The sequence below is a fragment of the Artemia franciscana genome, chromosome 16 (assembly GCF_032884065.1).
Source record: "Artemia franciscana chromosome 16, ASM3288406v1, whole genome shotgun sequence".
In the NCBI taxonomy this organism is placed as follows: domain Eukaryota; kingdom Metazoa; phylum Arthropoda; class Branchiopoda; order Anostraca; family Artemiidae; genus Artemia; species Artemia franciscana.
Genome location: NC_088878.1, coordinates 5775924 through 5799994, shown reverse-complemented (window position 1 = coordinate 5799994; position 24071 = coordinate 5775924). Strand labels below are relative to the sequence as shown.

Genomic DNA, 24071 nt, shown 5'->3' with positions numbered 1-24071 from the left:
TTAATGCTGTTGCGGGAACAACCCTTTAATGTTAACCTGTTTGTGTTTTTATGCATCCGATTTTAGATGGTTGCAAGGAAGTGGTATGATGAATAGCATTTGTGGTTTTCATGGCTGCTTTAGGCCTCTGGCCAGATTGATGAAAATGGTATTCCATTCCAAAAGCTGAGTATATTTCTTGCATGGGGCCAAAAATATGAAGGTTTTGCTTGTACTTTTGCCATAGCTATGAGTGTGTGATCTCAAGTGGAGTTCATTAGTTTATATTTGAAGCCTTATTGCCAAAATTTCTTTGCTTCGATCTATTTTTCTGCTTTTGAGGGGAAAGCTCCATTAAAGCAAGCAAGGATAGTTTCAGATTAAGGTTGGGTTGAAAGCTATAAATGCTTGCAATGTGCTAGGATTCTCTGATTCTATTGCCAAATGATTATCTTAAGATAATACACAAAAAATCTATCCTTCTGAATAACGAGCACTTTCCATAGGTTTGGAAGTCCTCCCATTTACTTTTGTAAGCTGTTTCTGCGGGTTTGTGGTTTTAATCTCTGTGTTTTGACCGTGATAGAAAATGGTATCATAAGTGCCTCCTAAACTTTCGTAGTTTCCACATAACGAAGAAATAGAGATACTAGGGTCATATTATCTGCATGAATGTAGGACGCCTCACATACACAATATAACCTATGGTGTGACCCCACCCGGTGTTTGACAGAGGGGAGACAGTGCATTACACTAGGTCAGTCCCTGAAGAAAGAGGTGAATCGTCTTAAAGCTACATTGAATGAGCTCTGGTCCCTGGCACAAGATTGGCTGAATTGGAGGTTTACCGTTGCTACTTATGCCCCTTTTAGGCGTGGGAAGGTCCGAATCTAAATAAGTAAGTCATTGCTAAGGAAACTGGTTGTTTTTCTTTGCTCCTTTCTTATTGGTAATGCGAGAAAGTTGGCAGACGACAAAAAAAGAATATTTTCGAATAAGTGGTATGGAATTTTTTTTTTTTTGACTTCCTTTCGTTTTGGTCAACATTTCTTGAAGACCTGAAGAAAGTTATGACGCATCAGCTTGCTTGTAAAAAATTTGTTCGTTAGATACACCTTTTTGAAAATTTTGAGGAGAGGACCACTTATTTGTTAACGTTCATACCTAATATTAACTCTCCTTAAAGTTCATAACATAATAACTCTCCTCAAAATTAGTTAAGAATTAGTTGCTTGAAAGTGAGTTTTTGAACTCAAAAACTTTGGTTTGCTGGGGTTGTGAAAGAATCGTTTCTTTTCCGTCCCTCAATCCCTATCCCTCCAATCCAAATTTTTTCAAAATGGGTACACTTTTTGAACCAGAATTACGCATAAATTTTCGACTTTTATGAGTCAAAATGGTCAAATGCTGCTTATCTTCTCCCATGCCAAATCTATTGCTAACTTTTTAGCAGAAACACTTGCATTTTGCATTTTGTTTGAGTTAGAATCACACAAGAATTTCAGATCTATATGGAGCATAAAAAGGGAAAACACACATAACCCCAAAATTTTAGCGAACAGATAGGCATCAGCCAATACGTTCAAGAATTTTTAGTTGATATGTTTAGGGAGCACATAAGTGTCTGCACGCCATCACTTGCTTTGAAGGATCCTGATTATTTTTTTTTCAAATTGCGCATTGCTCCTCTAGTACTCACCGTCCCTCTCTCAATTCATTTTCTTGTCTTTGCAGAAACGCAGTCATGCTACAACTTTGTTGAAGCGGAATCATGTAAGGTTTCTTCATTTATTATTTTTGGCATACAGCGGACCCTAGGTACCTCCGAATTGCATCCCCCCTTAAAACCTCTTAGTAAAAAGATTTAGATGTCGTACTTTATTTGTACCAGAATTACGCTAGGAGTCTCGATTCGTATAATGGTTGTTTCTATAACAGTTGATGATAGGCACCACATAAAATCGTTTCCGCCTTCAAATTTTGATGAAACTACTAATAGGTTTCATACTTTGAGCGAAATTAAATTAACGTTAACTTTTACATGCAGCAATTTTAGAAGTAAAAAATAGATTGTGTTTTATGTTTTGGGAAAGTAATAAAGCATTAGCTTATATAAATCTTGTATTTTTGAAACAGAAAACATTGATTGGGTGCCACCCTAAGGCCATGGATGGTAATAGAGCCACCCTAGCCGAGTTGATGGCACGCTGTATTTACCATCCTTTGTCCTCCGGGACAAGGTTTAAGTCCTGGTGTCGCCAATTCTTTAGCTTAAGAATACAGTGTATTTTGAGACTATCTTCAACATGCCGTCATTGATTTTGTCCTTTTGTTTGTTTGTTCTTTTTTATATTAAATTTGTTTAAATTAAGAAAAATTACAAGATAGGAAAATATTCAATATATTAATTTTGTCATTTAACCACAAAAGCAGATAAAGTCGTCACACTTTAGTCAATAATCCTTATCTTAATTTGTTTTATATTATATTAAGAATATATCAATGACAATTTATTTCCAAATATGTCTTTTTAATCGGGCGAGTACAATTTTCTGAATTTCTAGTTTTTAATTGCGTTTTTTGCACAAACATAGATACACTACATCAGTGCCAATTTATTTATTTTAATTATTTTTACATAATCAATGAAGTATAGGTAATCATACTAAATATGGAGTTCATTGGGTCTTGTTATGTATATATTTTGAGAAATATTGATCTAGCTATGCTTTTGTATCAAAATAAAAAATAATTTTTATTAATATCATTCTTCAATACTGATTCGGACTCAGTAATTCGGTATATAGTATTCTAAGTTAGGATAAATCTAGCTTGCAGTTTGGTACTGTCTTCTTCAGTAAAGTTTTGATATTCCTTGGAGCAAATTTTGTGACAATCCATTTGCAAATAGAATAAACGATAAGAGGAAAAATAATTGCTCTGTTTTAAAATAGAAGCTGCTTAAATATTTGATTTTTCACAGATATGGTTTACGTCCATCCTCATTCTGGACTTGGAACAAACGACTGATAAGAGGGCTTATTTATTTTACACTCAACACTTTTAGTCTCAGTTGTCTCTCGGGGTGACAATGAAACTATTTGCTCTGGTGCTTTGCATCACAGGTGCGCTTGCGCAGTACAATTATGATGAAGCGTTGTCAGCTTCACTCCTTTTCTACGAGGCTCAGAGGTCTGGTGTTCTTCCGTCCGATAATCGAATTCCCTATAGAGGAAACTGCTTTGTTGATGATGGTGCAAGCGTTGGTGTAGATTTGAGTGGTGGTTATCATGATGGTAAGCTCTCCCTTTGATCTGTCTCAGAGACCTTCAGATAGAGTACCACAAAGACAGCTTTTAATTTCGAGTACAAGTTTTAACTGTCAAAAACATCCTTCAGGAAACCAACCCTAAGAGGAGACCTGTACATGTTATGTTAAAAATAAACAAGGAGTCCTGCTAAGTTTCAAAGTTTCTATTTCCATATTACACAGCTAGACCTTGTCCCTACTCTAAAATAATCTATACTCCTCCCAAAGTGGAATTGTGCCCAAGCCTCTGGTGATCAGTGTAAATATTTTTTTTTTTTTGTATGTAAACTATTCATAATATTTCCGATAAGACTAATTAGGTCGAGCATGGAATTCCCAACAGAACTTACCTATTAGGTTGGGTGGGCCAAATTTTTTGGCGGTGACTGAGACTCCCTCCCCCACCCCAACAGAACAGGCAAGGGAAATGGCTAAGAATCTAAAAAAAAAAACAATTCTTTTTCGTAAGTTAATTTCATATAAGAGACGAGTAAATCTCTTTGCTTTTTGTGGTTTATTAAATTTTTGAGATATTAAAATACCTGATCCAACATTAGAATAAAAATGACCTGCTGACGAATGTTAACGGAGCAGTGCCTAAAGCTGAAACAATATTTCAAAATGCCGCTTGGTAAAAAAAAAACAAAGCTCATCTGAGCTTATTGATAAGGAGTATAAAAATCATCTCAATATATTAGTTTTTCAGATTTAAGATATGAAAATCGAAGTTTCACTGTGATGGACAGTATAGGTCTAGACCCCAAAAACCTTGCGTTTTGAATGTACATTCAATTTCATAAGTTATTTCCACACTCCTGGATAATTTGCACGAAAACTTTTGAAATGAAATGATTTAAACCGTTATTGAAATAACAGAATAATTTGCAAAACATTCCTTCCAAAGCTGATATAAATTGCGGTCCATAGAAAAGAAGCTTTACAAATTTATGTAAGCCATGAAACATACACAGGTTACTGTTTAACATTTTGCTCACCCAAGACGGAAAATCATTTTGCACAAAACAAAATTAACATTTAAAGACCGTGAATAGACTAAGGATGCTTTTCTTTTTTCATTAAGGCGTTAAAAAATATTTTTCCCCTTATACTGTAAATACGCCGTAATTTTATAAAGGGGTAACGTTTGGCAATATGAAGTTCCTTAATCACTTGTTTTAGATGAACGTCTGTACAGTTATGAGACTAGAAATATGGACGATTTGGTCTACGAGTGTCGCAGCTCTCAGAGGCCAAGTTTTAGTCCCAGGTTTGCTGGACCAGTAGTATGGAATTCTTTACCAACTAGTATAGGGTTATCAGAAAATGTTAGGCAGTTTAAGAGAAGACTGAAGAACCATCTGCTGGGAAGAGATTAAGAAAATAATTTAAATGGGATGACTTATTGTCTTGTTTTTTAAGTAGGATTTTGTTTTTTCTCTCTCTCCCTCTTCTTCTTAATTTTCCTTTTTTTCTTTTCCCGCTTTTTGTCTCTTTTTTTTGTTAATGAAGTCGGTATTGTTGTGCATTGAATGTTTATCAGCCACTACTAACATGTCTTTGACTTTCTAAAGTGGCTGATGTGGTTCTTTTGTATATTAATGATATGTATAATAAAAGTCTCTCTCTCTCTCTCCCTCGCTCTCTTTCTCTCCCCTTCTCTCTCTCGCTCTCTTTCTCTGTCTCTGTCTTTCTCTCTGTCTCTCTTTTTCCGATAAAGGTTGTGATTATCTTTGTTCTCCAGGTTAATGAGCATTTACACTAAGAAATTCCCCAACCAAACGAAGGTAATTTAGAAACTTAAAAAGGAATTAGGGAAAACACTTTTAATCTTATCCAGGAGAGAAGCCTGTATGACAGATTTTTCGATAAAGCTATAGTTTTATTCTTATAGATTAGTGATAGTTCAAAGCTAATGAGGAAAATTTTCATGTAAAATCATGAAAATCTTGATGTTTTGGAGGAGAGAGAACAGGCCCGAATCCTCTTTCTTTTCGTTCTTCTTGTTACTCCAAATATTTTATTTGAGACCTTATTATGTTTTAGCTGGTGATTATGTCAAGTTTAATTTTCCTATGGCTTTCACCAATACAATCCTGGCTTGGAGCTTAATAGAAAACGAGGCAGAATTTAGTTCTGCTGGTCAATTGGATTATATGCGAAAGACAGTCAAATGGGGAACTGACTACTTTATCAAATGCCACACATCTGATAATGAACTTTGGGGACAGGTTGGTGACGGTAATGTAGACCATTCTTACTGGGGGAGATGTGAAGATTGGAACCAAGGAGCTCGTCCAGCTTGGAAACTTACAACGGGTGCCCCTGGTAACTATTTGCTTAAGCTTATTTTCTTGTTATAAATAACGCCATAACATACATTTACAGGCTTGGATCAAAATACTACGCATTTGATCAAATGACTGGTTTTAACATTTTACTACGACTTAAATAATGTATAGGAATGACATTAAAATAATACGTAAGTATTTATTTACAGGTACGTTTGTGCATCACTGTGAAAAAGTGTATTATCATCGGGTAAGTCATCCTTTTTTTGTGCTGTTTTCAAAACCATGAAACAAATAATGCTCTTACCGAATACGACATTTGTAAATTGCAGTACAATGATCGTATTGAGATGGGGAAGAGCAAACACCTTTTCAAAATGTTATAAAAATGTTACAACTGGTCAAAGTTGCAGTTTTTCGCTTTCATTGTAGCAATCAGCTTGCTCAATCTGTAACTCGTGTTTTTATAAGCAGCCAAACTAGGTTCAGAATTGAAGTGAAAATTTTGCAGCAATCTTATGCGAATCTTAGCAGGATTTGGTAAGAAATATGCCCAAAGTCTTACTTTTACTCCTTTTATTTTTTTTTATTTCTATAGAATAACTAACAAAAATGTGTGGGGAGTCCAAGTCTCTTTAGTAAGGGTCAAATTTCAATCTTATTTTTGATAATAATCCACTGATGTTATAAATGGAAAAAATTTGGTGCTTATCGGTTATGTAATAGACACTCGGGAAGTGAAGTTCGATTAATGCTAATGAAATAAAATATGATGAATATATAATAGTTTAGAAACAAATCTGGGCTATATATTTGCACATTAGGGGGGATTGGGGGTAAAACCTAGCATATATTAAATGCGTAAACTAACCATTGCTGTATTTAATATATGCTATGCTTTAACACCCCCCCCCCTAATGTGTAAATATATAGTTAAATTTATATTAAATTGAACATCCATGGCGAGACACTCTTTTCTATTACTAGTCAAAGCAAACTAACCGGTTATTATCCCATCTGATCTTTGCCATCCAAATGATCGGGAGTATAAAGAAGTTACTTAATAACCGATAAGTACCAAAAATTCTAAAACGGGATAATTTATTGGCCTTATTGACCTAAAACTTAAAGAAAAATACAAATCTTAGTTCGTGCGTAGTGAGGTAGGAAAATTTCAGCGGGTGAGTTTGTAATGATTGTCTTCGTGTAGGTTGCTATAAATATCGAGACATTTAGCATTTCGTTATCAGTTGGGTTATGATAAAAACACCGTATATTTGATCAAATTACTGGTTTTACCATCTTATTATGACTTAAATAAAATGTTGGTATGACATTAAAAAAAGTCAACGAATTCATTTTGTAGGTATGATGGTTCATTGCTGTAAAAAGAGTTGTCTCATCAGATAAGTCTTCCTTTTATGTTCTGTTTTCACTGCTATTAACTGTATCATACCTTTACCCAATGTGACATTTGCAATTTGTATTGCCCTTGTTGGCACTGAGCTTGTAAAATTCGAACACCTTTGCAAAATCATATATGCAAAATCACCTTTGCAAAATCAATATCATAAACCTTTGCAATCACCTTTGCAAAATCAATATCATATACAAATTTTCACAGGTGATCAAAGTTGAGATTTTTAGCTGATTCGTGTTTGTTTCAATTGTTTTTTTTTTTAAATCTGCTACACCAGATTTAAAATTTGAATTGAAAATTCTGTTGGACACGCATGGGATTTTTGTTATGATTTGATAAGAAGTTAGCCCAAAACTTATTCCATTGAGCAACCGATACTGATAGATCTTTCTTAACGCTTATTAATAATCCTTGATAATGTGATCAGCGTTTATTATGTCAGTCTTTTCTTACAAAAATTCGTTTATGAGATCCACATTTTGAAAATTTGAGGGCCAAGTCCTGACTCGGTGTTAAAACAAACCAAGTCCTGATTTAGCACATATACAATCAAAATGCTGACTCTGTTCAAATGACAGAATCCTGACTTGGTGTAAAAACGAGCCAAGTCCTAGCTACACTTTGTCCTTCTAACTTTTACAAAAAGAGAAGGCAGATACCACCATTTACAAAACAAAGTGTAATCACTTCATTTGAAAATGCATTAATTTTCAACCCGTATCATTCAGTTACAAAGTGCGAACGAGGACCTTTTAATACCCTGAAGGAAATAACCCGCTCTGAAACACCCTGAGGGAAATAATGCACCAAAGGAAATAATCCACTGAAGGAAATAACCCGCATTGCCCACAGATAGTAAAGTAATAAAACATTTTTAGGTATTTCTTAGATGGCAGAAAAATGAAAAAATAAGAAAACGAAGATATACCTTTCATCAAAAATCATGATAAATTTATGACATAGATATTTAAAATAAATATATCATTTATTTCCAAAATTTTGATTTTTGCTCTAGATGATAATTCATCGAAGGCAATCCTCAAATTTTTCTCATCAATCCAGATGCTTGATTTCAGTTAATTGTGCTTTCCAAAATCTGAAAAACGCTCAATTCAAATAAATCCCCTAGTCTATAATCAAAGCATAAAGTTCTCGAAAGGTCTACTCTAATTTACATTCTTCCTCTCTTTTTCATATTTTCCTTTTTTATTGTGTCTATAAGGTATATATTTAGAGAAGATTCACGCTTTAAAACAACTCAAAAGCTTTTGTGTCTTAGTGGGATTGACATAGCTGACCCTTCCCCAGCCGGGGTGTTTGTCGACCAGGTGCCTAAAAAACTGGGTCCATCAAATATTTGACTTACATTGTCCTTATAAGGACATGGAAGTACAACTGCCAAGGGGCACATGAGGCTTATGGGCTAAAAAAATATACATTTAATAATAAATGATCTCATAGTTATTATAATAAAGGCATAATTATTTGAGAAGCAACGAATGAAACTTAAAAATATTCCACCACTCAGTGGATAAAAGATTCTCTTTTATTCTTCTTGCTCTTACATTTTAATTGATTATTTCATTAGGCTTGTTAACTTTCCTTCTGGTTTCTCAATATTTCTCTTATCCTGCCATCTTCCAATTCTCCTTTACATCTCAACCAGCATATCTCTCTCTCTCTCTCTCTCTCTCTCTCTCTCTCTCTCTCTCTCTCTCTCTCTCTCTCTCTCTCTCCCTCTCTCTCTCTCTCTCTCCCCGAGTCCTCTAGTTCTCCTTTATCTCCTTTGCTTTACTTCTTACAAACTAGCTTCTTGAATGTCAAATATTCCTCTATTAACTGTTTTATAAGAATTTTATTATAATAGATTGATTGATTTATTCCCTACGAATAGGCTCTGACCTTGCTGGAGAGACAGCAGCAGCTCTTGCAGCAGCATCGATGGCTTTCCGAAGCTCTGACTCTGGTTATGCAGACACTTGTTTGGATCATGCTCGCCGGTTGTTCGAGTTTGCTCGCAACTATCGCGGAAAGTACAGCGATTCAATCTCAAATGCTGGACAGTTTTACAAGTGAGCATAGATATTTCCATTTTTTCCTCGTGTTTTTCTGTTTCCTCTCAAACAGTTCGTGGTAACGAACTGTAGTAAGGAGCGACCCGGCTCAATAGTAACCAAAACTCTAAAAAATTGAATTTTGATATCAATAGCTACATCAAAAGAATCGCATTTTAATGCTGATTTTAAATATATAAGTTTCATCAAGTTTAGTCTTACCCATCAAAAGTTACGAGCCTGAGAAAATTTGCCCTATTTAGGAAAATAGGGGGAAACACCCCCTAAAAGTCGTAGGATCTTAACGAAAATGACACCATCAGATTCAGCGTATCAGAGAACCCTACTGTTGAAGTTTCAAGCTCCTAATGTGGAATTTTGTATTTTTTGCCAGAAGACAAATCACGGGTGCGTGTTTATTTGTTTGTTTGTTTTTTTTTGTTTTTTTTTTCCCCCAGGGGTCATCGTATCGACCAAGTGGTCCTAGAATGTCGCAAGAGGGATCATTCTAACGAAAATGAAAAGTTCTAGTGCCCTTTTTAAGTGACCAAAAAAATTGGAGGGCATCTAGGCCCCCTCCCACGCTCATTTTTTTCCCAAAGTCAACGGATCAAAATTTTGAGATAGCCATTTTGTTCAGCATAGTTGAAAACCATAATAACTATGTCTTTGGAGATGACTTACTCCCCAACAATCCCTGGGGGAGGGGCTGCAAGTTACAAACTTTGACCAGTGTTTACATATAGTAATGGTTATTGGGAAGTGTACAGACGTTTTCAGGGGGATTTTATTTTGTTTGGGGGCGGGGCTGAGGAGAGGGGGCTATGTTGGAGGATCTTTCCTTGGAGGAATCTGTCATGGGGGAAGAAAAATTCAATGAAAAGGGCGCAGTATTCTCTAGCATTACTATAAGAAAACAATGAAAAATAAACATGAAAACGTTTTTTCAAATGAAAGGAAGAAGCAGCATTGAAACTTAAAACGAACAGAGATTATTACGCATATGAGGGGTTCTAAAAATACTTTAGCATAAAGAGCGAGGTATTTAGGAGGAGATAAATACCTCGCTCTTTATGCTAAAGTATTTTAGTAATTTCAACTATTTATTCTACGGCCTTTCTGATTCAGGGGTCATTCTTAAAGAATTGGGACAAAACTTACGATTTAGTGTAAAGAACGAGGTATTAACGAGGGTATAAACCCCCTCATATACATAATAATAATTAAAGAATATAAAAGTTTGTTACGTAAGTTAATTCTAAAGTTACGTATATTTTTTGCTAATAAAAAAATTCGTTAAAATTTAAATTAATAGTTGCCTTTTTATGTAACGGAAAAATTGCATGGCAACTAGGCCTCCTTCCCCATCCCATATTTCTCAAAATCGTATGATCAAAACTAAGAGAAAGCCATTTAGCCAAAAAAGGAATTAATATGCAAATTTCATTTGAATAGTTTACGTGTGTAGAGTCAAAATCAAACATGCATTAATTCAAAAACGTTCAGAAATTACATAAAAAAAAACTAGTTTTTTTAACTGAAAGTAAGGAGCGACATTAAAACTTAAAACGAACAGAAATTACTCCGTATATGAAATAGATTGTTCCCTCCGCAATCCCTCGCTCTTTACGCTAAAGTTTGACTCTTTGCCACAATTCTGCTTTTTAAAACAATTAAAAGCTTTAGCGTAAAGAGCGAGGGATTGCGGAGGGAACAATCTATTTCATATACGGAGTAATTTCTGTTCGTTTTAAGTTTTAATGTCGCTCCTTACTTTCAGTTAAAAAAAACTAGTTTTTTTTCATGTAATTCTTAAAGAATTTGACATGATCAGTGTCTGATAGGGATTTTCTTAAACGGATCAGTATCTGATAGGGCATTAGGTTAAACGGAAGATTTTGACCATTTCCTTTCATAGTTTGCTTTTTTCGACACTAAGTGGTCTATCACAAATTGATTTAGAAACTGAAAGTTCGACAAAGTTGAACTCAGTTTTAAGACGCGGCCTACTCGAAGACTACCGACCGACTTTTGGATTCAATGTAAGACAGAGTCCAGGCTATGAATGTCGTTTTAAAAAACCTTTTTCTAATAAACTTGTTAATTTTGTAGAAGTTCCTCTAAAAATCTCTTTACTAAAAATAAATGACTTTAGGGATTAAATATTATATAATGGCGAGACTATGCTTGGCAAGGCGATGGCATTTGGCAATGGCAAGGCGATTATCTATTAGAAATTGGAAAGACTACGTTTGGCAGGGTGATGGCATTTGACAATGGCAAGGGGATTAAATATTAGAAAATGGCAAGACTACGATTGGCAAGGCGATGGTATTTGGCTATGGTGAAGTGATTAAACATTAGAAAATTGCAAGACTACGTTTGGCAAGGTGATGGCATTTGGCAATGGCAAGGGGATTAAATATTAGAAAATGGCAAGACTACGTTTGGCAAGGCGATGGCATTTGGCAATGGTAAATTGATTAAATATTAGAAAATGGCTGGAATACGTTTGGCAAGGCGATGAAATTTGGCAATGGTAAAGCGATTAAATATTGAATTGAATTTATTTATAACCCGTTATAATACACATGAAAAACGGAGTATAATGTGAATAAAAGAAAAGAGGAAAAAGAAAATGACCTAAAAAACTAAACAACACTTCACCTTACTTAAAAACAATTAAAACATACAAAGGCAAAAGCAAAACATTCATTGAATCAAAATAGCGCTCCATGGGTGCCGACCAATTCTATTATTATAAGCTTCTATGCTTTTTCTGATAGAAGCATTCGGGTCTATGATGCCGCATCTTTTAATGACCCAGGGGTTGCTTGACCATATTAGAAAATGGCAAGACTACGTTTGGCAAGGCAAGGGCATTTGGCAATGGCAAGGTGATTAAACATTGGAAAATGGCAAGACTACATTTGGCATGGCGATTAAATTTTAGAAAATGGCATGACCGGGTTTGGCAATGCGATGACATTTGGCAATGGCAGGGCGATTAAATGTTAGAAAATGGCAAGACTAGTAAATCTTGCAAAAGTTCAATGTTTGTAACTTAAGGATACCTTATTATTCCACTCCAGAATCACCAAAGCAACTTAAGCTGGAGATGTTAAACGTAACTATTTCTTTGCACCGATTTCAGTGCCTCATCGGGTAAACGATAGCGGTACAAAAACAGTGCCCTTTGTGCGAGATTATCAAAACTAAACTTCAGGGACACTAATAGTCAACTGTAGTTTGTTAATAGTTGCATGATTGATTTCATTTTAGTTCTTTTGATTTTTCTGCTGAAGAGAAGGAAACAATTGAGGATTGAAACAGCTCAGCATAATTATTATTGTCCTTAGTCTTAATAGTAAAATGTTATTTGGAAAATAAATTTGTAAGAATTTTCAAAAAGTGATAAAACCCCTCAAAAAGGATGTCAGTTTTCCTGCGATGTCATTTTCGAGGGATTTCAGGCTTTATTTGATCATCACGACGAAACTCAGTGGTGTTTTTGTAAATTTGGCTCCGAAAACTAGAAAATGTTTCAAGCTCGAATCGCTGCCGTTTTATTTGTAATTATGTGCCGACTTGGAAATCGGTGCCGAAAAAAGTGACGTGTGTCCAACCCTTAAAGGGCGCTATTTTGGTGTCGGAAAGTTCTCTGATGAATTTAAAAAAAGAAAATGATCTTACTGAAGTATGTTTAATTTTAGTAGCTAAGCAAATCAAGCATATAACGTTTACTGTGAGGTTCAAGTTAAATGTTATTATTGGGATGAAAGGGCGCGTAGCGTGGCATTAGTCTTTTACGGAGGGTAATCTCTCAACATCCTTACACAGAAAAATGGGAGATTGTATTTTTATAAATTAGTGGTAAAATGCTCTTCTGTGTAAAATAACAAACCAATGAAATGGACCAAACAGTTTTGAGTCGCAATATTTTTAAAGGGATGTCTCTCTTCTTCTGTTGTTTCAATAACTGATTGTTCCCACTGGGGGCTGACAGTCATAAAGGCAGGCGCAAAGGCATTCTTAGTGGTTCGAATAAGCAACTTAATAATTAGAATAATTATTGTGCTGAAATAGGATATCTTATATCTGACAATAGCAATGAATGAAGAATATTTTGCATTCAGATTTTTCATCATATTTCATATTTTACTGGTATATTTTATTTGTCATTTGTAAGTTATGTTTTGAGTCACCATATTCACTTAGTCGTATTCCCACCAAGTTCTCAAAGTAGATTTGTGAAAATAGACTGGCAAATTTAAATGCAAAATAATTCGAATTTTTTGCTTTTTGTCAAAGTTTTGTTTTCTATTCTTAGTGAACAAGCGGATCTATCCCCCTCCAAAAAAAGAAACAATATAATGAATGTGATGTATGAGAAGTTCTTTTTTGTAGTTCCTGGAGTGGTTATGGTGACGAATTGACCTGGGCTGCTATTTGGCTCTATCGTGCTACCGAAGAGGCTTCTTATTTGGATGCTGCCAAAGGCTTTTACAATGAATTTTCTATGTCAGGAACTCCTTCTCAATTTTCTTGGGATGATAAGAAAGCAGGTGTTCAGGTAATGCTGGGTTCGCATGGATGAGTGTTCGCACATAACGAAAGTTATTGCGTTTTGTGTTCCCTTTCATGTATTTCAGTTGCAATTTGGTGTGTCATGTTTTGTTGAAAAATTTTTAATTGAGGTGGCTAAAACTTTGATTTTTATTTTAATTTCGAAAATTACCCACTGGCTGATAGGAAACTAAAATTTTCATATATTGCTGTATTTTTCAAAAACCTTCCTGTTTTATAGTGCAAAAACTCAAACAAGCACAGAAAGCTGTAAATAATTTGTTAACACTTTAATGCAACTAGTTAGAAGATGTTTTTTTCTTACTCAAAACTTTTTCTACAGCTACATTTTTTTCTTCATTTATCTAACATGATTTTTTTTTGGCATTCTTCAATCTCAATAAATACAATTCACTATAGAATTATTAAGTAACTCCGTTATAGAACACTAAAACATATTGCTATGCTGTAACGTAAGCTAGTTGACACGCAGTTTGTAAAATGATAGAGAATTTTGTTTACTTAAAAATGTTTCAGTTGACAGAATCAAGTTTAAATTCTTACGAACCTTAACTTGTGTGATAAGCTTACTTAGTCAACGTGAAATAGTACTTAATCTAAATAAAAACTGTTGCTTTAGCTGTTACCAGTAATTTCGTAGCTTTAGTAAGGCCAATTGGATTTTTGGGCAAAAGCACGAAGTGGGGGGGGGGGAGAATCCCCTTAGATCCCCCTTCTATATTTCGAAAAGAGTCTTTTTTTGTATTTTCGTTGAAGAATTATTTAGTTTAGAATGTATCTGGAAAATATTGAAAAACTTAGTCCTTCTTAGTTTAAAAGAAATAAAAATTGTTCCCCTCCTCGAACATTTTTGTGAATTGGCTCCACCGTTTACCGGTTTTGTTGCTGGAACCAGCTTACTACTACACCAATCGATCATAACCAGGAATATATTTACAACCTTCATGCACCGGACTAAATGTAGTGAATTGAGACTTAACCTATGAGCACCAGTTTTCGGTCTTTGGAATCTTTTTTTGGAGTCATAATTGACTTCTCTACTTAGAATAGTAAAAATTCGTTTGAAAGTCAAGTCAAGAAATACGGGATCCTGTTAAGTAATTCATCAGGGGATTTAGAGGCACCAAAAAGCTGATAACCTCTGTTTTATAGGATTCCGTCACAGATTCGGTCGAAATCTGACAAATATTGGCTGACACTAATCTGGAGCGCCATATGCCTGAATTTACAATAAAAGGTTAATATAATAATTTCTATATTAACTACGCTTGTCCCCAGAATTTGACAAAGTAGCAGTTAAAAAAATGACGAGATAAGAAATTCCCTTCGCCCTTAATGTATGTAACCACCCAATTTTCCTTAAAAAATATCTTGGGATCGTAAGAGACTACCAATTATGCTGGAAAACTCACTGTAAAGAGAAGGTACGGAAGAAATTAAGCTATAAGGCTGTAATCAGACTGGTCCTAGCCCAGATAGAGTGTAACTAACCATAGAAGTTAAATACCCTTGTGGTATAGGATTCGGTCTTAGATTCTGTCAAAAATTCAGTAAGGGCAGCCAGAAGTGTTAGAAATGAAACAATATCTCAAGTCGAAGTTTTTATCGAATGATGTGCATGCATCCTGTGGCTAAAAAAATGTAAAGAGGCATTAGTTTTAATTCACGAATGCTCCTTACTAAATTTTCCCAGTTTTTTTGTTGCTAATACTCTTATTTTGTTTTCATTGCATTTTCCGCTTTTCACTTGCACCCTAATGCATACAAGCCTTCCAAAATCTGTAGGTTGAACGTACGAGGTTGAGTAGAAGGTGTTGACAAATGTTGAATTTAATTCAAGGACTAATAAAATAAAAGATATATGGTAATTTTTTTGACATTACAACCAGTAGAGCCCGAGTAAATATAATTTACAGTACATTGAGCCCAAATCAATCGTTAACGAATAAAGTGTTTTGATTTGGGGAGGCCAACATTAAGATAATGTCTATTATCCAAACATATTTTATATAGCCTAGGCTTTAAACAGCTATTGCAGATAGATGATTTAAGCTAAACATAGGTAAAAATGATATTATTTACAATTTTTATTTATCTCATTATTTTTCCCTATATACTTGCCTGGTTTGAATCCTCGTCTGAAACTATAGAAGATTACATAGTAATGCACACTTGTTGGTTATTCAGTAGCTATGAATAACCATTTCTATAATTAAGTTCCTCCACCTCCCAATTAAGCTGACCCCCTCTCAGCATCAAAATGTGTGGTACGAAACTGCTGGTTCTGTGCAGTTGGCAACTTTTAAATTTATTTGTATTTTGTTTTTAATTTTATCAATCACCAGTAACTGATTAATCAATCCAAAAATATAGCGTAGGTTTTCGCGTGCAAGTTGAATGAAGTCACGTTGAATGTAAACATCTGAAATAATTAATAAACTTTCTTTCTCAGTTGCTGATGGCTAAACTGACGGGTGATGGTCAGTACAGAGCCGATGTTCAAAACTACGTCAATTATCTTCTTTACCAAGCCCGCTATACTCCGAAGGGATTGATCTTCCTTGATACCTGGGGAGTACTACGCCATGCCGCTGGGGCTTCCTGGATTTGCTTGCAAGCTGCTGATCTAGGAATTTCTACAACAGAATGCCAAAACTTTGCAAAAACGCAAGTTCATTACATGCTTGGTGATGTTGGTCACAGCTTTGTCTGCGGTTACGGCACAAATCCTCCACAGCGTCCACATCATAGGCCTTCGTAAGTTTTCATTATTTTAATAATACTTTTCTTATGCCCAATTTCACGGCGGTAGATATTTCCTAGCATCTGAAATTCTGATAGCCTCGTTGGAATTCGAGGCTATATATCTTTGACGTACCTTTTTATGGCACTTGGTATTAACCAAGTGACATATAGCAATCGCCAATTCTGTCGGTCTGTCTGTCGGTCTGTCTGTCTGTCGGTCTGTCTGTCTGTCGGTCCCGGTTTTGCTACTTTAGGCACTTCCAGGTAAGCTAGGACGATGAAATTTGGCAGGCGTATCAGGGACGGAACCAGCTTAAATTAGAAATAGTCGTTTTCCCAATTTGACCATCTGGGGGGGGGGAGTGGGGGGCCGGTTAATTCGGAAAAAATAGAAAAAATGAAGTATTTTTAACTTATGAATGGGTGATGGGATCTTAATGAAATTTGATATTTGGAATGATATTGTGTCTCAGAGCTCTTATTTTAAATCCCGACCGAATCTGATGACATTGGGGGGAGTTGGAGGGGGGAACCTAAAATCTTGGAAAACACTTAGAGTGGAGGGATAGGGATGAAACTTGATGGGAAACACAAGCACAAGTCCCAGATACATGATTGACATAATCAGAACGGATCCGCTCTCTTTGGGGTAGTTGGGGGGGGGGGGTAATTCTGAAAAATTAAAAAAAATGAGGTATTTTTAACTTACGAACGGGTGATCGGATCTCAATGAAATTTGATTTTTAGAAGGATATCGTGTCTTAGAGCTCTTATTTTAAACCCCGACCGGATCTGGTGACATTGGGGGGGGGGGGGAGTTGGGAGGGGGAAACCTAAAACTTGGAAAACACTTAGAGTGGAGGGATCGGGATGAAACTTGGTGGGAAAAACAAACACAAGTGCTAGATACATGATTGACATAAACGGAATGGATCCGCTCTCTTTGGGATAGTTGGGGGGGGGGGTTATTTCTGAAAAATTAGAAAAAATGAGGTATTTTTAACTTACGAACAGGTGATCGGATCTCAATGAAATTTGATATTTAGAAGGATATCGTGGTTCAGAGCTCTTATTTTAAACCCGACCAGATCTGGTGACATTGGGGGGGACTTGGGAGGGGGAAACCTAAAACTTGAAAAACACTTAGGATGGAGGGATCGGGATGAAACTTTGGTGGAAAAATAATCACGAGTCCTAGATACATGATTGACATAACCGGAACGGATCCGCTCTCTTTGGGGTAGTTGGGGGAGGGGTTAATTCTGAAAAATTAGAAAAAATGAGGTATTTTTAACTTACGAACGGGTTACCGGATCTCAATGAAATTCGATATTTAGAAGGATATCGTGTGTGTCTCAAAGCTCTTATTTTAAATCCTGACTGGATATGGTGACGTTCGGGGAAGTTTGGGGTGGGGGAACCTAAAATCATGGAAAACGCTTAGATTGGAGGGGTCGGGATGAAACTTGGTGGGAAAAATAAGCAGAAGTATTACATACGTGATTTACATAATTGGAACGGATCCGATCTATTGGGGGGGGGGGGGGATTAATTCCGAAAAATAAGAAAAAATGACGTATTTTTAACTTACGAAGGAGTGATCGGATCTTCATGAAACTTCATATTTAGAAGGACCTCGTAACTCAGATCTCTTATTTTAAATCTCAACCGGATCAAGCGTAATTGGGGGGGGGGGCAGTTGGGGGGACCGGAAATCTTAGAAAATACTTAAAGCGGTAAGATCAGGATGAAACTGGATGGGAAGAATAAAAACCTGTCTAAGATACGTGACTGACATAACCGGACCGGATCTGCTCTCTTTGGTGGAATTGGAGGGGGGGGGGGGTAATTTTGAAAATTGAGGTATTTGTAACTTACGAAGGGTGACCAGATCTTAATGAAATTTGATATTTAGAAGGATTTTGTGCTTTGAAGTTCTTGTTTAAATTCCGACCAGATCCTGTACGTTGGGGGAGTTGGAGGGGGAAACCGGAATTCTTGGAAAACGTGAAAATTGGGGTATTTTTATCTTACGAATAGATGATCGGATCTTAATGAAATTTGATTTTTAGAAAGAATTCATGTCTCAGAGCTCTTATTTCAAATCCCAACCAGATCGTTTGACATTGGGGGGAGTTGCAGGGGGAAATCTTGGAAAAACACATGGAGTGTAGGAATCAGGATAAAGCTTGGTGGATAGAATAAACAAATGTCCTTGATACGTGATTGACAGAATCGTACTGGATTCGCTCTCTTGGGGGGAGTTGGGCGGAGGGGCTCAATAATTTGGCGAGTTTGGTGCTTCTGGACGTGCTAAGACGATGAAAATTGATAGGCGTGTCAGGGAGCTGCACAATTTGACTTGAAAAAGTCGTTTTCCCAGATTCGACCATCTGGGGGGCTAAAGGGAGAGGAAAAATTAGAAAAAATTAGGTATTTATAACTTACGAATGGGTGATTGGATCTTAATGAATTTTGATATTTAGAAGGACATCGTGACTCAGAGCTCTTATTTTAAATCCTGACCGGCATTAAGCCTCTTATTTTCCTTTTTAAATCAATCTATTGATTCATAGAATTTTGTTAGAGCTCATACCATATGATCTCTTGGCTTTTAGCTCTTCTCGCCTCGTCACAAGTACCATATGAGCTCTTAGCTCTTGTTTTTGAAGGATTCAACAAAGATGTTTTCAGGTGCAAACTTCCACTGGAAGATCATTACAAACAGAAGTGCAGCGCCGCGTGAAGTCGTTCCTCAGTTCCTAGACGCTTGAAGACTAAGATAATTGTATTGAATGGTGCACCTTCGCTTCTATTAGATGAAGGGTAGAAGACTGTAAAAAAAAACTGGGTAGTTGATTTTTGAATTAAAATCAAGTAGTCATCAAGGCATGGTCAATTAAAGAAAAGGCCAAGCCAGGTACTCTGAGTCGGAGGCAAAGTTCTTGTGGTGACAAAGTCACAAACAAGTCGCAAACATAGTCACAAAAAACCATCGATGCTACATCAAACTGTTCGCTAAGAGACTGAAGTTAGAATTGGAGTGACAGAACAACCCACCATTATTGTTCCATTTTTTGATGTTTTGAAGGGGTTCTAAAAGCTTTTTACAGGCACCAGAATACAGTGGGTATCCAGATTTGGTGATTATACTTGACGTAGAATTGATAAAGTAGAAATATCTAGATGAATGGAGAAGAATGATGCAAAGTCATATTTTTATGTTATATCCATTAGAATACAATTATAATATAAAGAAAAATAGTACACAGGTTTTTGAGAAGTTTTAAAACTTGTGTAGTATATATTCTACTTTTCTTTTGCTTGTTCTTCAAAATAGTATATTACTAGGGGTAGTTTCTTTCAAATTATTAAATAAAAAAACTAGTTTTTTTTAACTGAAAGTAAGGAGCGACATTAAAACTTAAAACGAACAGAAATTACTCCGTATATGAAATGGGTTTTCCTCTCCGCAATCCCTCGCTCTTTACGCTAAAGTTTTTAATTGTTTTAAAAAGTAGAATTGTGGCAAAGAGTCAAACTTTAGCGTAAAGAGCGAGGGATTGTGGAGGGGACAACCCATTTCATATACGGAGTAATTTCTGTTCGTTTGAAGTTTTAATGTCGCTCCTTACTTTCAGTTAAAAAAACTAGTTTTTTTATTTAATTTCTGAACGTTTTTGAATTAATGCATGTTTGATTTTGGCTCTCCGTACATAAATTATTAAAATGAAATTTGCATAATAATTCTTTTTTTGGATAAATGGCTTTCTCTTAGTTTTGGTCAGACGATTTTGAGAAATAAGGGGTGGGGAATGAGGCCTAGTTGCCCTCCAACTTCTTGGTTACTTAAAAAGGCAACTAGAACTTTTAATTTTTAACGAACGTTTTTATTAGTAAAAAATATACGTAACTTAAGAATTAACTTACGTAACAAACTTTTATATTCTTATATTTTTGATTACATATTTAAGGGGGTTTGTCCCCTCGTTAATACCTCGCTCTTCACACTAAATCTTAAGTTTTGTCCCAATTCTTTAAGAATGACCCCTGAATCGGAAAGGCCGTAGAATAAATAGTTGAAATTACTAAAAATACTTTAGCATAAAGAGCGAAGTATTTATCTCCTCCTAAATACCTCGCTCTTTATGCTAAAGTATTTTTAGAACCCCTCACATGCGTAATAATCTCTGTTCGTTTTAAGTTTTAATACTACTCCTTTTACTTTCAATTGAAAAAACTTTTTCATGCTTATATTTTCATTGTTTTTTTTTTAATAGTAATGCTAGAAAATCCTGCGCCCTTTTCATTGAATTTCTCTTCCCCCATGAAATATTCCTCCAAGGAAATATCCTCCGACATACTCCCTCCCCTCAACCCCAAGCCCAAACCAAAAAATCCCCCTAAAAACGTCGGTACACTTTCCAATAACCATTACTGTATGTAAACATTGGTCAAAGTTTGTTACTTGCAGCCCCTCCCCCAGGGACTGTGGGGGAGTAAGTCATCCCCAAAGACATAGTTATTATGGTTTTCGACTATGCGGAACAAAATTACTATCTCAAAATTTTGATCCGTTGACTTTGGGAAAAAATGAGCGTGGGAGGGGGGCTAGGTGCCCTCCAATTTTTTTGGTCACTTAAAAAGGGCACTAAAACTTTTCATTTCCGTTAAAATGAGCCCTCTTGCAACACTCTAGGACCACTTGGTCGATACGATGACCCCTGGGAAAAAAAACAAACAAACAAACAAATAAACACGCACCCGTGATCTGTCTTCTGGCAAAAAATACGAAATTCCACATTTTTGTAGATTGGACCTTGAAATTTTTGCTATAGAGTTCTCTGATACGCTGAATGCGATGGTGTGATTTTCGTTAAGATCCTATGACTTTTAGGGGGTGTTTCCCCCTGTTTTCCAAAATAAGGCAAATTTCTCAGGCTCGTAACTTTCGATGGCAAAGACTAAATTTGATGAAACTTATATATTTAAAATAAACATAAAAATTCGATTTTTTTATATATCTTTTCGCATCGAAGTTCCGTTTTTTAGAGTTTCGTTTACTATTGAGCCGGGTCGCTCCTTACTACAGTTCGTTACCACGAACTGTTTGATGAGCCAAAGCTACTTCTAGCTTTATCTACTTCTACTACTATCATCACTAAAAACTCACTGCAGCATAAATCCATCTGAGGAAAACACAGGTGCGTATGCTCCTTCTCCACCACAATTTGAAGATTAGATTTTTACTGTTTCCCATATAGTTCCCTTGTATATATATATATATATATATATATATATATATATATATATATATATATATATATATATATATATATATATATATATATATATATATATATTTATAAATATGACTTCTTGACAAAAGGAGACATAGAGTTAATTATAGAATAAAGATAATTTTGAACTAAAGTCGGAGAAGCGAATGGAACATAAAAAAGTATTAAATCTAACATAAAGCATCAACAAATTAACTGATTTAATTTTTTTTAGATCATGCCCTGATTATCCTGCACCTTGTGATTGGAACGATTATAACAGTCCAAACCCAAATCCTCAAGTACTAACAGGTGCCCTTGTTGGAGGACCAAATGACCAAGATGTATGGAATGATAGTCGCCAAGATTATGTAACAAACGAAGTCACTATTGACTATAATGCAGCTTTTACTGCGTGTCTAGCTGCGTTGAAAAGGATTTAATTTAAGTTCCTTGTCAACTTTACCGCTTTTATGTTAAAATTAAATGTTTACCAACTGAAAACTGTTTTGAAATAGAATTGGTTTTGGTTTCAAACCACTCATAAAAACGAGGCTTAAAAAGTTCATGGTAAGTGAAAATCCAGCTTTGAAGAAACAGTATCATGCATGTGGTAGCGATGTATTATTTAAAGGTTTTCCTTTTCAAAAATCTCCACCCTAGGGAGCTGAAGCTCCCCAAGAAGGGGGAAGGGGTCCAAGACTTCTACCAGAGCTTGAATAAATTGGGTAACCCATCTATAAAGAAAGTAGCGATGTCTGAATAGAAAGCTAAAAATTCGTATCTTTTAACTAGAAATTTCGCCCATATGTTCTCGGAAACATTAAAAAACGGTAAATCGTTCAATGTTCAAAAATTATCAGTAATAAAAAAAAATGGGATAACTTGACTCGGATAACTGTTTTATGGCTATAGATGACTCTAGTTTAAAACACTTGGTGGTAACAATAGAATTATCTCCGCCAAGAACAAATACAATTAAGTTTTGAAATTTTCCTATCCTAGCAACAATTTAAATTCAAACCATGCTTTATTTTCAAGATTCAATTAAAATAATGTTTTTTCCATGAAAGCAAAGAGGGAAGTTAGAAAATAAAAGGAACAAAAACATTCTTCTGTAAAAGTGAGGTCTCCAGCCTTTACCTCCATTATCTAAAAGTTAAGTTTTGAATTCAAGTAAATTAGCTCAGATAATCCGTGAAATTGTTGTCTAAAAATTATTGCTGAAGAAGCTGGCATTGAAGGAGGTACACAGAAACACATTTTGCATTGGAGGAGCCATTGAAAGGCTATTAGTATACGAAAAAACAATTAGGAAATCTATTAAGTTACTGGCTTCAACTGTTCATCCAGAGAATATGACGAAAAAAAAATGCTTTGTGGTTTCACTTGCCAAAAATTATTTTTTAGCCATCAGCTTTGACAAAAAAAAAGAATCCTTTGATGGTTCTAATGGTTATCTCTGATGACTTGATACTTTTTTCAAAACGTTTTGGCAGTTCTGAAAGGATTTTAACATGACGTAATTTTCTGCTTAGAGTTGGATTTTGTAAAGCCCACTTTATCAGATTTACTATTTAGTTGGCCCCTAATCTGAGTCTTTGCCCCACTTCGATTAAAAAGGTAGGCAGCGATGTAGGGACTGACTGACAATTCAGTCACACACAATGGCGTCACTAGCCTTTTACCTTTAAGGGTGGGGGAAGTTCGAAATGTCCCGACGAATTAGGGTAGGCACAGACGAATTCGGATAGGTGCCGACGAGAACCGACCTTTGTTACATGGTCTTTAGGTGGTAAAATAATATTTATTAGTAGCGGTAAAATAGCATGTATTGTAGAGAAAAATTCAGGTATAAAAGTAAAATCAAGACAATGAAAATAAGCTAAACTTTAAGGCTGTGTGGCCTTTTAACTTTCCACTTTTCTACAAGTAGGTTGTGATCAATTTGTTCCTGTAGATCTTTTGCTGAAATCCAAAATGTCCTGAAGAATTCGAGTAGGTGCCAACGACACCTGGCTTTTGTTACTTCGTTTTTTAGGTGTTAAAATAATGTTTATTAGTAGTGGAAAACCGGCATATATTGCAAAGAAAAACTCAGGTATAAAAGTAAAATCAAGACAATGAAAATAAGCTAAACTCTGAGGCTCTGCGGCTTTTTAACTTTCCACTTTTCTACAAGTGGGTTGTGATCAATTTTTTCCAGTAGATCTTTTTCTGAAATCAAAAATGTCCTGAAGAATTCGAGTAGGTGCCAATGATACTTGACTTTTGTTACTTCGTTTTTTAGGGGTTAAAATAATGTTTATTAGTTGCGGAATACTGACATATATTGTAGAGAAAAACTCAGGTATAAAAGTAAAATCAAGACAATGAAAATAAGCTTAACTTTAAGGCTGCTTGGCTTTT

General features: G+C 35.5%; 1 protein-coding gene across 1 annotated transcript; it reads left to right on the top strand.

Annotated features, from left to right (window-relative positions):
* Positions 1 to 3036: 3036 nt before the first annotated feature.
* LOC136036963 (endoglucanase A-like) lies at positions 3037 to 22166 on the top strand. The gene is made up of 6 exons (XM_065719359.1): positions 3037 to 3275; positions 5333 to 5614; positions 8892 to 9069; positions 13459 to 13624; positions 16091 to 16395; positions 21898 to 22166. The coding sequence occupies exons 1-6, from the start codon at positions 3071 to 3073 to the stop codon at positions 22103 to 22105; spliced, it is 1344 nt and encodes a 447-aa protein (XP_065575431.1). The 5' UTR covers positions 3037 to 3070; the 3' UTR covers positions 22106 to 22166.
* The last annotated feature ends 1905 nt before the right edge of the window (positions 22167 to 24071 follow it).